This window comes from Odocoileus virginianus, chromosome 15 (assembly GCF_023699985.2).
Source record: "Odocoileus virginianus isolate 20LAN1187 ecotype Illinois chromosome 15, Ovbor_1.2, whole genome shotgun sequence".
In the NCBI taxonomy this organism is placed as follows: domain Eukaryota; kingdom Metazoa; phylum Chordata; class Mammalia; order Artiodactyla; family Cervidae; genus Odocoileus; species Odocoileus virginianus.
The window spans coordinates 53235501-53247932 of record NC_069688.1 but is presented as its reverse complement, the minus strand read 5'-3'; the positions used below and the strand labels follow the sequence as shown (position 1 = coordinate 53247932).

The window sequence follows — 12432 nt, the reverse complement described above, 5'->3', positions numbered from 1 at the left end:
TTGCCATGAAGTAATGGGGCCGGATGCCCATGATTTTAATTTTTTTAATATTTAGTTTTAAGCAGGCTCTTTCACTCTCTTCCTTCACCCTCATCAACAGGCTCTTTAGTTCCTCTTCACTTTCTGCCATCAGAGTGATTATCATCTGCTAGTCTGAGTTTATTGATGTTCCTCCTGCCTATCTTGATTCTAGCTTGTAACTCATCCAGCCTGGCATTTCTCATCATATGCTCAGTATATAGGTTAAATAAACAGGGTGACAGCAGACAGCCCTGTTTTACTCCTTTCCTAAACCAATCAGTTGTTTCGTACAGGGTCCTAATTGTTGCTCCTTTATATATATATACACACACACACAATTATGTATATATGCATGTGCATATATATAATGAATAAGCCCAATTTCTTCTTCCATACAATGGTTGTGATCATGTCAGAAGGTTGCAGGGAGGATTAAGAGACAACATATGAACAGTGTCTGCTACAAAATTGATACTCCATCAGTCAGTATTAATTCATCCTAAGTGCATAAATTAAAAATACAGACCCAGGATGTTTTGTTCCTAAAATAATGGCTCATTTCATAAACTGCTTCATTTTATAGCTGAGATGTCCATCTTTAAAGGATAATGATTGCCTAAATAGTTGGCATCTAGTTTCTAGTTTACTGGCACACCATGTTTTAACTGTATGCATAAGGAATCAGAAGCTGAGGCTTGTAAAACAAATAATTATCTTTTTTGACTTATAGATACAATTTCATTGGCATGTATAAAAACTTTCTTCAAAATAGATAGAATACTAATAGAACAATGATTCAATTGAATAATGTTAGCAGAAATTTCACAGGGATTTATTTTGAAATTACATTTTTGGCATTTATGCCAAAATAGGCAAATGTATTAAAATACAAAGTTAAACAAATAATACATTTTTTTTGACTGCAGGAGAGATATAGTCAGAATCTAGAATAACACTTTAAATAGTTTGTCATAATACACAATCCACTCAAGTACTAACAAGTTTTCTGGAATCTATGCTAAAAATTAACAACTTTGTATAACGATTCAGTTCTTCCTCCTTGCTCAGTTGTTAACACATACAAAGAAATTTCTTAGCAAAATATAGTTGAGAGGCACCATCTGACCTGAGATCTTAGATTATAACATGTTGTGGCTTTTAATATGAACACCAGTATAACCAGAATTTAAACAAATTATGGCAAATAAATTAAAATATATGTATTTTAACATCTTTAGACTTTATTAGGTGTTCCTTATACAGTCATCTGGTATGTTTAAAGAGTGAGCAATCATATAAAAGGAAATATGGTCAAAACTGATTGAAGTAATAAAATCCTGAAACTAAATAACATCTCATAATTCATTGCACAGCATATATTAGATTTCATTACATCAGTATATAGCTTAGTAGTAAATTCTCCTGATGGCCATAAACCTCATAAGGTGTTGTCATCCTGAAAAATGAAGGGGAGGGAGTCAGGGGTCCAGAATGGATAAATCTTCAGTAGTGGTGGTGCTGTGTCCCTTTTAAGTAGTCAAGCTGTAGTGCATCACCACCTAGTGGCTGAATCTAGTACCTCACTCAAGAAAGGAATCTTTTGCCTGTTTAAAGTGAAACGTTGGTCAAAATTTTATCTCTGATAAAAAATATGTCGGATGTACACACCCACTTTTGATAGTCTCAGGAATTTTAACTACAGGCATACCTCCTTTATTAGACTTCACATTTTTTTTTTTTTTTTTTTTTACAAATGGGAGGTTTGTGGCAACCCTGTGTCTGGCATGTTTACTGGTGCCAATTTCCAACAGCATTTGGAACTCATATCTTTGTGACATTTTGGCAATTCTTGAAATATTTAAAACTTACTGTATTTGTTATGGTGATCAGTGATTTCTGATGTTATTAGCATAACTTGCTGAAGGCTTAAATGATGACTGATTTTTTAGCAAGAAAGTATATTTTAGTTAAGGTACATACATTGGTTTTTTAAAGCACAGTGCTATTATACACTTAATTGCACAGTTGTTAATTTTTACATGCACTGGGAAACCAAAAACTGTGTGACTCACTTTATTATAGTATTTGCTTTATTGTGGTGGTCTGGATTTGAACTCACTATATCTCTGGGGCATGCCTCTGTAATACAAAAATTGTTTTTCACACTGTTTTGTTTTACAAGGTAACATCCCAATCAGAGATGGTCTACCACACAGAGCACTAGCTTGTGGAAGACTGTAGACTGCAGGTTCCACAATTCCTTTCCCTACTTGCTGTGGCTCTGTGTTCTCACTTTCACCAAAATGTTTTAGAATTTAGGGGTGGGAATGATGACATTATAGAATGGTTCTAACATGTATTAAAAGAAATCGGACTACAGCTTTACTTTTAAATAGCATTACTATCCAATGCTTACAATAGATCTTTTTTTTTTTTGGCTGCACCCCTAAGTATGTAGAATCTTAGGTTCCCTGACCAAGGGATGAACCTGTGCCCCCTGCAATGGAAGCGTGGCATCTTAACCACCGAACTGCCAGGGGAATCCCACAATAGACTTTCACGATCATTTCCTAAGTGGAAAAGTCACTGGGAGTTGGAAAAAGTGTCTCGCCTATTGTCTACTTTTTATTTTCTGATATATATAACAGGAGCACATATATATATAACTTATACAGACACACATTGGGATTAATATGCATACTTTTTTTTAAAAGATAGGATGCAAATTTATTTGGACAACAGTGGTTGATAATGGCTCTTTCCCAATCCTGGCAAACTAGGGGGTGAATCCTCTCCCCCTTCATTCAGTAACTTTCAAAGTCTGAGAGCCAGTCTGCGCCACAGTTTATATATGTTACGCTAAGTCGTTTCAGTCGTGTCTGACTTTGTGATCTTATGGATTGCAGTCCGCCAGGATCCTCTGTCCAAGGCAATTCTCCAGGCAAGAATTTGGACGGAGTGGGTTGCCATTTACTTCTCCAGGGGGACCTTCCCAACCCAGGGACTGAACCCGCATCTCTTATGTCTCCTGCACTGGCAAGAGGATTCTTTACGACTAGCGCCACCTGGGAAGCCCTGCGCTATTTACTTCAGATAAAATAAAGTCCCTGGTGCTCGTTTCTTGCTCCATTCCATCCCTGCAAGGGGGGGGGCCCGCTGGGGCTTCGAGGTATCTTGCTAATCTACAGTAGCAACATAAATTCAGTAGTTATTCAGACTAAGGTTTAGAATTCCAAAACTCCAACAATAATTATGATATTTATTTAAAGTAATACATTTACAGCCCAGATAGTTCTACATTGTACATTTCAGGTTTAACCAGCTTCATAAAGATACTTGAGAACAGCTGTACCCACAGATTTAGATTACTAAATTACTTCTTTGCCCATTCTTCTCTCTCTTTTCTTTCCCGAATAACCTCTTTCAGATATGGTTCAAGGTAGAATTTATCCTAAAGAATGAAGAAAAGAAAAATATTATATGCCACCATCACATACTGATATATCCCAAATATTCAACAGGTCTTAAACAACAAAAGAAATATACAAAACTTATTTCCAGCTTAAGAAAATATATTCTCAAGCAGACTAAAATCTGTCTGCTTTTTATTGATGTACAATGTCACAAAAATATTGTAATAAGCCGTTCTGATAGGTTATCAGAGGGTCTGTTAAAGAGAAAGGAATGAGAGTCTACAAGGTTTGGCCTAGTTTCAATGCAGCCCAAGGGGTGAGGGATCGCTTCAGAGTCCTTTCCAGGAGCCAGAAAGCCACTAAATGGGCCGATCACAGAAACACCACCCTTTCTTCATCCGAGCAGAGCGCAGAGAGAGAAGACCTGGATTCTACTCCTGGATCTCTATCTCAGGGATGTGCTTAATGATTTGGAATGTCATTTCATGTCTAGATCTCAATGTGTTTATCTCTAAAACAGAGCTAACATTTGCTCTACTAACCTCAAGAGACTATCATAAGGATATCGATCTGACACAACTTTAAGAACTCTAAGTGAAGTGAAGTGAAGTCGCTCAGTCGTGTCTGACTCTTTGCGACCCCACGGACTGCAGCCTACCAGGCTCCTCTGTCCACAGGATTTTCCAAGCAAGAATACTGGAGTGGGCTGCCATGCCCTAAAGCACTATCCAAATGAATGTGTTCTTTGTTTCTGATATTGAACCCTTAATGGCCAACCTTATCAAATACACAAAAGCTGTCCTACCTCCTCATATTTTGTCCACTGCTCTTTAGGCAGGATCTGCTGCCTCATGCTGAGGTCCAGTGCTCTCTTAATGCGAAACACTCTGTCGTTATAAAGTTTCTCAGGAAGCCTTCTTATGGCTTCTTTTACATCGTCATTCTCATGTATTGTGTCATCTCGCATTAAGCCTATGGTAAAAAAACAAAGTTAGAATGAACATGCATCTTGAAAATAACTTTTTAAAAGATAAGTAAAATTTTGACTTATAACAAGTCATTAACTTGGGTGATATATCAAGAAATAATTATGATGGAAACTCAATGCCATTTCATATACAATAATGGGTTATTTAATGGATTATTTCTTAAATGGTACTGTGGAAACAATGAGTCTTTTAAAATATATTTCCACAAAGTTCACATTTTATCTACAGTAATTTTAAAAACATTTAAAATGTCTACCTTGTTTTTAAACATGTACCAATAAACCATGTCTCTACTTTATTATAGTTTGTAATTCTGAGCTCAAGGAATTAAAGAACCTTAAAATGACAGTGTACTAAGGTACCATTAACATTTAATGATGCTTCCATCCAGCTTCAATTACAAAAGATGAAGTTCACCACAAAGTATAAAGTTCTAAAAAAAAAGTTCAGAAAACTAACTGTAAAGATGGCAGATAATTTTAACATTTGAAAAATCTCTACTTTCAAAGTTCACATAACTTTAATTTTAAAATGCTAAGGAGAGGAGCTGAGAGAGGGAACATATAATAAGGAAAATGTTCTGCTCTCATATTTCAAGAACATAAATCATGTCCACCTCATACATCTGGGACAGTTCCATCCATTTCTTCTCAATAATAAAAAGGAAATGGATTTAACAATAAAATGTGACTTAATTTTAAAATTTAACGTACACAGGTACAAATAGTGAATGTATTCTGAGGATGCATAATAACTCCTACAAAAGCACTATACTCAGAAAAAGAATAAAACAAAAGAAAGCACAAATACTCACCCAGTTTATTGAACCCGGCAGCATTGTAATACCATTTTCGAATACCCTCCAGCCACCTGCTTGATGCTGAAACTGATATTGTCACACTATTAATTGCTAACAATCCCACTTAAGAGAATGCAAACACAGGAAGGAATTTCATTTAAAAGCATATACTCTATATATTGTAGATAAAAACTGCTTACTTTGTCTATCAGCAAAAGTGACTGCAGGTAAAAACTGGACAGTAAGGAAAAAGGATAAACTCAAACACCTGAAAGACCTATAGGTATGATTACAGTCCCTCACTATCTGCAAGGGATTGATTTCAGGATCCCTCAGATATCGAACTCCAAGAGGCTCAGGTCCCCTATATAACATGGTACAGTGTTTGCACATAATCCAAGCACGTCTTCCTACTTTAAATCTTCTCTGGGGTGTGCTTAGTTGCTCAGTCGTGTATGACTCTCTGCGACCCTATATGGATTGTAGCCTGCCAGGCTCCTGTCCCTCAGATTCTCCAGGAAAGAATACTGGAGTGGGTTGCCCTTTCCTCCTCCAGACCAACTTCCCAACCCAGGGATCAAACCCGCATCTCTTGAGCCTCCTGAGGGATTCTTTACTACAACTGCCACCTTAATACAATGTAAGAGCAATGTAAATAGGTGTAAATACAAAATAAATGCTATGTAAATAGATGGCTGAGAGCAGCAAGTTCAAGTTTTGCTTTTTTGAACTTTGTGAAATTTTTTTTTTCAAAATATTTTCCACCAGGAGGTTGCTGAATCCTCCAGTGTGGAACCAGTGGATACAGAGAGCTAACTGTACTGCCACTTCAGCTTTTCAAAGTCAAGCATCCCATTCCTTTATCTCCCCTTGCTGCCGTTAGAATTAAAGGAGTGGGGGAAAAGAAACTGAAATTCTCCATCATTTGCAATTTCAGAAACAGTTTACAGGAAATAACTCTAAACTTTTCAAGGGACTTGGAGTTGTATGTAAAGATGAGATTTCAGGATTCACTAGCAGATCTAAATGACCCCCATCTTCCAAAACTTTTATTCTACATTACTTTTATTTCACTTGGCTACTCTCTCTAAAAATATGCGTATTTCTGGAAGGGTTTTGATCCCATATGGACTAGTAAAAGAAGCACATTTCCCTCTTCCCCAGCAGCTAACTTTCCATGGAGGGAATGAATATTTCAAAGTGTATGAGGAGAAACAGGTAATGTTAAAACTCCTTTCCGGAACAGAACTGAGCTTGCTGGGTTACACAGTAGGAGTCAAAGGCAGCATGACAGTGCCTGATGTTTACAGGAGAGATGTGGTACTGGAGGAGAGGTACGGAAAGTTTAAATTTTCTTTTAAAATTGTGTCTTAGGGATAGTCCCTAACCAAGGAAGGAAAACAAACTCTCCTTTGATTCAACCAGAAATAGGGACCAACAGTTTTTAAAAAACCTGGGGCGGGGGGAAATGTGGGTTCCGTCGCCTGCGACTGAAAAAGCTAGAGGGTGGTTGGGGGGTTGTGTGTGTGCTGAGTCGCCTGAGACTCTTTGCGACCTCACGGACTGTAGCCCACCAGGCTCCACTGTCTATGGAATTTTTCAGGCGAGAATACTGGAGCGGGTTGCCATTTCCTACTCCACAGGATGTTCCCCACGCGCGGTTCCAACCCGCGTATCCTGCACTGGCAGGCGGGTTAGGGACTGACAAAAGGGGGGGCGGGGGAGGAGTGGGGAGGGGACTGTATTTTTTCACGTTGTTTAAATATTCCAGTAATATCTGCGTCCTATTCCATAATAAACACATCTGTTCCAATTCCCAAAATAGATGCAAATGTCTCCAAATCCAAAGACCAAGTGGATGTTCCAGATAAGCCAAGGTTATTAAACTGAAGCTTCGCCGTAACTCACTCACTCAGCTGCCTCTAATTTCCTGTTTGAGAAGTGCGAGAGAGGTGCAGCGAGGCTTCCAATCCTGTTTCCTCCGGCCACTTGGCCTCAGTTATCTTACTAGCCTACAAGGAAAACTGACACTGTCCCCCTCGCGCTGAGAGAACAGACCTAGCTAACGCACACGACAGCACTTGGCTCTCATTAAACGCTCGGTTCACTTAGGTTGAGGGCCACTAATTATCTCATGATGCCCTTGAACTTCTTCTAAGGTCGAGAGGAGAAGGGCTCAGAGCTCGAGCATCCGGAGCGCCAGGGCTGTGGGGGCCACCGCGGGCACCTTCACCAATAGCCGGCCCTGGACCCTGAAAGGGGGTGGGCCCAAGACGTCTCTGAGGTTGGCTGGAGCCGCCTCCTTCCCTCCCACCATAAACCTGGCCTTTTAGACAGAGCACAGGGAGAGGAGCAAGTTGTTGAGAGTATAAAAGGTTCAGCGCGGCGATGCCCGCCAGGCAGGCAGCCCCTCACTCACCAGCTGGCCGGCCCGCCATGTTGACCTGACACAGAAGCGTTGCTTCCTGGGTAAGTCCTAGAGGTCGAGCAGGGTCCAAGGCGCAGGCGCGTTGCGTCACTTCGCTAGTCGCGTAGGGGGCGGGGAGACGCTCGCGCAGGCGCAGTTCTAGAGGCCAACCTTTGGCCTCTGAGGTCCTGCACCTGTCGGTCACCATTATGCTAATCTTGTAGGCGTGGAGCCGCTACAGATTCCCTGCGACAAGGTGGGAAAAAACACTAGGCGAGGAATTAGAACTGGAGAAGGAGATGGCAACCCGCTCCAGTATTCTCCCCTGGAGAATCCCATAGACAGAGGAGCCGACGGTCCATAGGATCGCAGAGTCAGATACGTCTGAAGTGACTTGGCACGCACACAGGCAAGGAATTAGAACACCAGATCTTTTAGCCTGGCTTCTGTTACTGGCGAGCTCTGAGAGGTTGGGAAGTAATAACTGCGCCCTTTGTGTCAAGCAGCACGCTAAGCGTTTATGGACTTATTTTCATTTCATTCTAAACCTATAAAATAAATACTATGATTGTACCCATTTTAGAGAAGAGGAAACTGAAGCTCCAAAAGGTTGCATAAATTGTCCAAGGGCACTTACACTAGGAGGGATCCAGATCAGTTGCTAAATCCTGTCTGACTCTTTTGCAACCCCATGGGCTAAAGCCCAGTCAGGCTCCTCTGTCCCTGGAAGTTCTCAGGCAAGAATACTGGAGTGAGTTGCCATTTCCTTCTCCACAGGATTTTCTCGACCCAGGGATCAAACCTGTGTCTGCTGCATTGGCAGCAAGAATCTCTACGACTGAATCACCAGCGAAGCCCCAAAGATACAACTTTGGCACTCTTTAATTCTAGGGCCATATGCTACAACCACTGATCCAGGGGAAACTAACCCTCTCTCACCTTCAGTTTCTCCAGGTGAAGTTCTGCATCAAGCCATTTCAGTGGTAGTCTTGTTGAGAAAAACAATTTAATACTACATTTGAACTGTAGCTGAATTTTAATGCAATTTTAAGGTAAAAGTACATTTTAAAGGTTTCAGTCCAATTTAAGTCTAAAGTATAAAAAACTAGGGACAGCAGGATCACAAATTGTTGAGGTAGAAGAATTTTACTAAAGGTCACAGAACAGAATAATTGGTTAATTTGTGGGTGAGGCAGGCAGAGGAGACAAGTCAGACCGTCTCTTTACACCTTTTATCAAAATAAACTCCAGGTGTATTAAAGAGATTTAAAAGTATTAAAAAAACACACACACAACAACAAAAACCTTAGAGACAAAACAGTCTGGTTTGGTTACCATGTTTGATGCTTACTGAGTTATTGATGAACTTCTGCACCACTACCATCTTGGGCCACTCAGTCTCTGGTAACAAAATACCATAGACTGAGTAGCTTAAAAAACAAATTTACTTTCTCAGTTCTCTCCAGTTAGAAGCATAAGATCAAGGCACCAGCATGGTCAGTTTCAGTTGAGAGCTCTTTTCCTGGGGCTTATATAGGGCGCCCTTCTTACTGTGCCCTCACATGGCAGAGAGAGCAAGCTCTTTTGTATACCTTACAAGGACACTGATACCATCATGAAGGTCCCATGTTTATAGCTTCATCTAAACATATATTATCTCCCAAAGTTTTGCAGTTTGGGCGGGGGGAGTGGTGATGGAGAGACACAATTCAGTTCATAGCAGCTACCCACCAGAAACCACTTCTGTTTTCTTCTGTCCTAAGCTAAGACTTGGGGCAGTATAGAATGCCATCTAATTGTAAATTTGAAAAGTTTAATGGTCTTAGTCACAATCCAGGTCTAAAATCTTGTTGGCTTCTACCTTTTTTTTCCCCTCTGTGCCACCACAATTTCTTGTATTACTCAGCCCTATATCCAGTACTAAAAAGGTGATGAATGGCTGCTCCCAGACTACATTAGCCAAAGTGAAGTTGGAAGATAGGAAGAAATGCAGTACATTTGTAAGCTGGCAAATTGCCTTACAAGAACTCAGTAAATTGTTCTCTCTTCTTTATCCTTCAAGTTTGTTTGCTGGTTACAGGGTGAAGGTGGCAAGAGAAGGAAAACCTTTTAAAGGGATCATACCCAGGACTGTCACAAAATCCAGCCCCTAAAGGTATTAAGGACGAATCACAAGCTGGAATCAAGATTGCCCAGAGAAATGTCAACGACCTCAGATATGCAGATGATACTATAATGACAGAAAGTGAAGAGGAACTAAAGAAGCTCTTGAGAGGGGTCAAGAGGAGAGTGAAAAAGTTGGCTTAAAACTCAATATTCAAAAAACTAAGATCATGGCATCTGGTCCCATCACTTCATGGCAAATAGAAGAGGAAAAAGTGGAAGCAGTGGCAGATTTTATTTTCTTGGGCTCCAAAATCACTGCAGATGATGACTGCAGCCATGAAATTAAGACGCCTGCTCCGTGTCAGGAAAGTTATGACAAACCTAGAGCGCATATTTAAAAGCATCCCTTTGCTGATAAAGGTCCATTTGGTCAAAGTTTTGGTTTTTCCAGTAGTCATGTGCAGATACTGGACCATAAAGAGCTGGACCATAAAGAAGGCTGAGCACTGAAAACCTGATGCTCTCAAACTGTGGTGCCAGAGAAGACTCGAGAGTCCCTTGGGCAGCAAGGAGATCAAACCAGTCAATCCTAAAGGAAATCAATCCTGAATATTCATTGGAAGGATTGTTGCTGAAGCTGAAGCTCCAATACTTTGACCACCTGATGGGAAGAGCCGACTCACTGGAAGAGGCTCTGATGCTGGGAAGGATTGAGTTGGTTAGATAGCGTCAGCAACTCAATGGACATGAATTTGAGCAAACTCTGGGAGACATTGGAGGACAGAGGAGCCTGGTGCACTGCAGTCCATGAGGTTGCTGAGTCGGACACGACTTAGTGATTGAACAATAGGCATTAAGCCCAGAGAGCCTGGACATTTACTGATAGCCATTAGAATTGATTAAAAAATCATTTTTTATTTTCTTTCTGGCATATGGCAGGATTGCACTTCTCCACCCTTAAAGATAGGCTTGCCTATGTGATGCTACCAAGAAAGATGTGAGAAATTTTTAAGAGCAATTTTTCACATTCCTTTCCCCTTCCATAGATGGGCTACATTCCAGGCATGGTTGAAGCTCCACCAACCTCTGTCACTTAGATAATGTGGAACAGAAACTATTTGGCCCCAAGATGGACATGTGTGAGATTAAAAACATCTCTGGTTCTAAATCATACGTGGTTTTAGGGTTGTTCATAACAGCAGCATAGCTAGCCTGTTCTGGTAGGCAGTTAATTAAGGCAAACTGAAGTTCTGAGCCTTAGAAAGACCAGGCAGTTTGGTTCCATGCCATGCCTCCTGGTTGAACCTTCTTTCACGTTCCCTGTTTATTTTTTTAAAATAATTTATTATTGGTTGCACTGGGTCTTCATTGTTGTGAGTGGGCTTTTTCTAGTTGTGGAGAGCATGGGCTTCTCTTGTTGCAGAGCCCAGGTTCTACGGCTCCCAGGCTATAGACTGTGGGCTTAGTAGTTGTGGTGCGTGGGCTTAATTGCTCTACTGCATGTATCTTCCCGGACCAGGGATTGAACCTGTGTCCCCTGCATTAGCAGGCAGACTCTTATCCACTGTACCACCAGAGAAGTCCCTGTGTTCCCTGTTTATTGAGCTCATCTGTTAGAGAACTCCATGAAGACATGGATCTCTGCCACACTCACCACTGTATCCTAATCTGTTGAGGGAATGAGTAAAATACATTAATAGGAAGACCCCGATCAATTACGAGCTTAGTTTCTCAGTTTCAGGACATTCAGCACACAGAACCCCAATGCACAACGATCCATCCCTAAAGTTGGTCGTTTTAAAACACCGTTGCTCCTAGTTCGGAATTTGGCTGAGTGGTTCTCCACGTGGACCCTGCTGAGGCTGCGATACCCAACATGGCCTCTTCACTCCTTTGTGGTGCTCAGGGGGCAGAGCTGGCACAACTGAGGTGTGGTCAGGGATCTCATTCCACCTCATTTCTCCACGAGACTCATCAGACTTTTTCCATCCTGGCTCAGGGCTCCAGGTGGACAAGCACAGATGTACACGTGTCCCATGAACCACTGTGATCAACCAGAACGCGCCGCCTGAGACAGCGTGGGAGTGGACTACAACTGGAGCGCAAATACCAGTGTGGCTTCCTGGGGGCCACCAGCGTCAACAGTCCACTCACTCTCGTGACCCTAAGGCAGATACCTGAAGTCATGATGCCTCATCTCACAAATAATCAGATCCTGTCCCCAGGATCACATGTCTAAATGGGAAACAGGAAAAAAAAGTATCATTTCATGCTAAATCTCTATACCCCGGCCATAAGACAAAGGCTTGTTATGTGGCCTTTCACTACGTCTCATTGCTGTCCTTCAAACGACTTTCCTATCCCCTTTTCTTTCCAGATTTTCAGTAGCCAACTGTGGGCAACTTTCAATATCTTTCTTTGCTCAGGAACATAACAGTGTATATAAACCAAAATCGAATGTGTTCTGTAGCAAAATCTAAGGGAGTAGTAGATACTAGATGGATAATATGGCATGCTCCGAACTCCTAACATATCAAAGAAAATATAGCTGTTTTGTGATGAAACAGTTTTAAAAGACCTTGAAAACAAGAAGGAAAATCCTTCACTGTTCCCGTCTTCACCAGGACAGCACACCAGCCTGGTAAACAGCCTCCCTTTCTCTAAGCTTACTGTATTTTAGTTTTCTTTCCCAAGAAG

General features: G+C 41.1%; 1 protein-coding gene and 1 long non-coding RNA gene across 2 annotated transcripts; one reads left to right on the top strand and one right to left on the bottom strand.

Moving 5' to 3' along the window:
* Positions 1-826: 826 nt before the first annotated feature.
* On the bottom strand, positions 827-7852 carry UQCRB (ubiquinol-cytochrome c reductase binding protein). The gene is made up of 4 exons (XM_020869614.2): positions 7642-7852; positions 5238-5309; positions 4240-4406; positions 827-3472 (listed from the first exon to the last, which is right to left on the bottom strand). The coding sequence occupies exons 1-4, from the start codon at positions 7835-7837 to the stop codon at positions 3395-3397; spliced, it is 513 nt and encodes a 170-aa protein (XP_020725273.2). The 5' UTR covers positions 7838-7852; the 3' UTR covers positions 827-3394.
* LOC139038492 (uncharacterized) lies at positions 7797-12057 on the top strand. Its single transcript, XR_011491531.1, has 2 exons — positions 7797-7885; positions 11735-12057. It is a non-coding gene; the product is annotated as an uncharacterized lncRNA (long non-coding RNA).
* Positions 12058-12432: the final 375 nt, after the last annotated feature.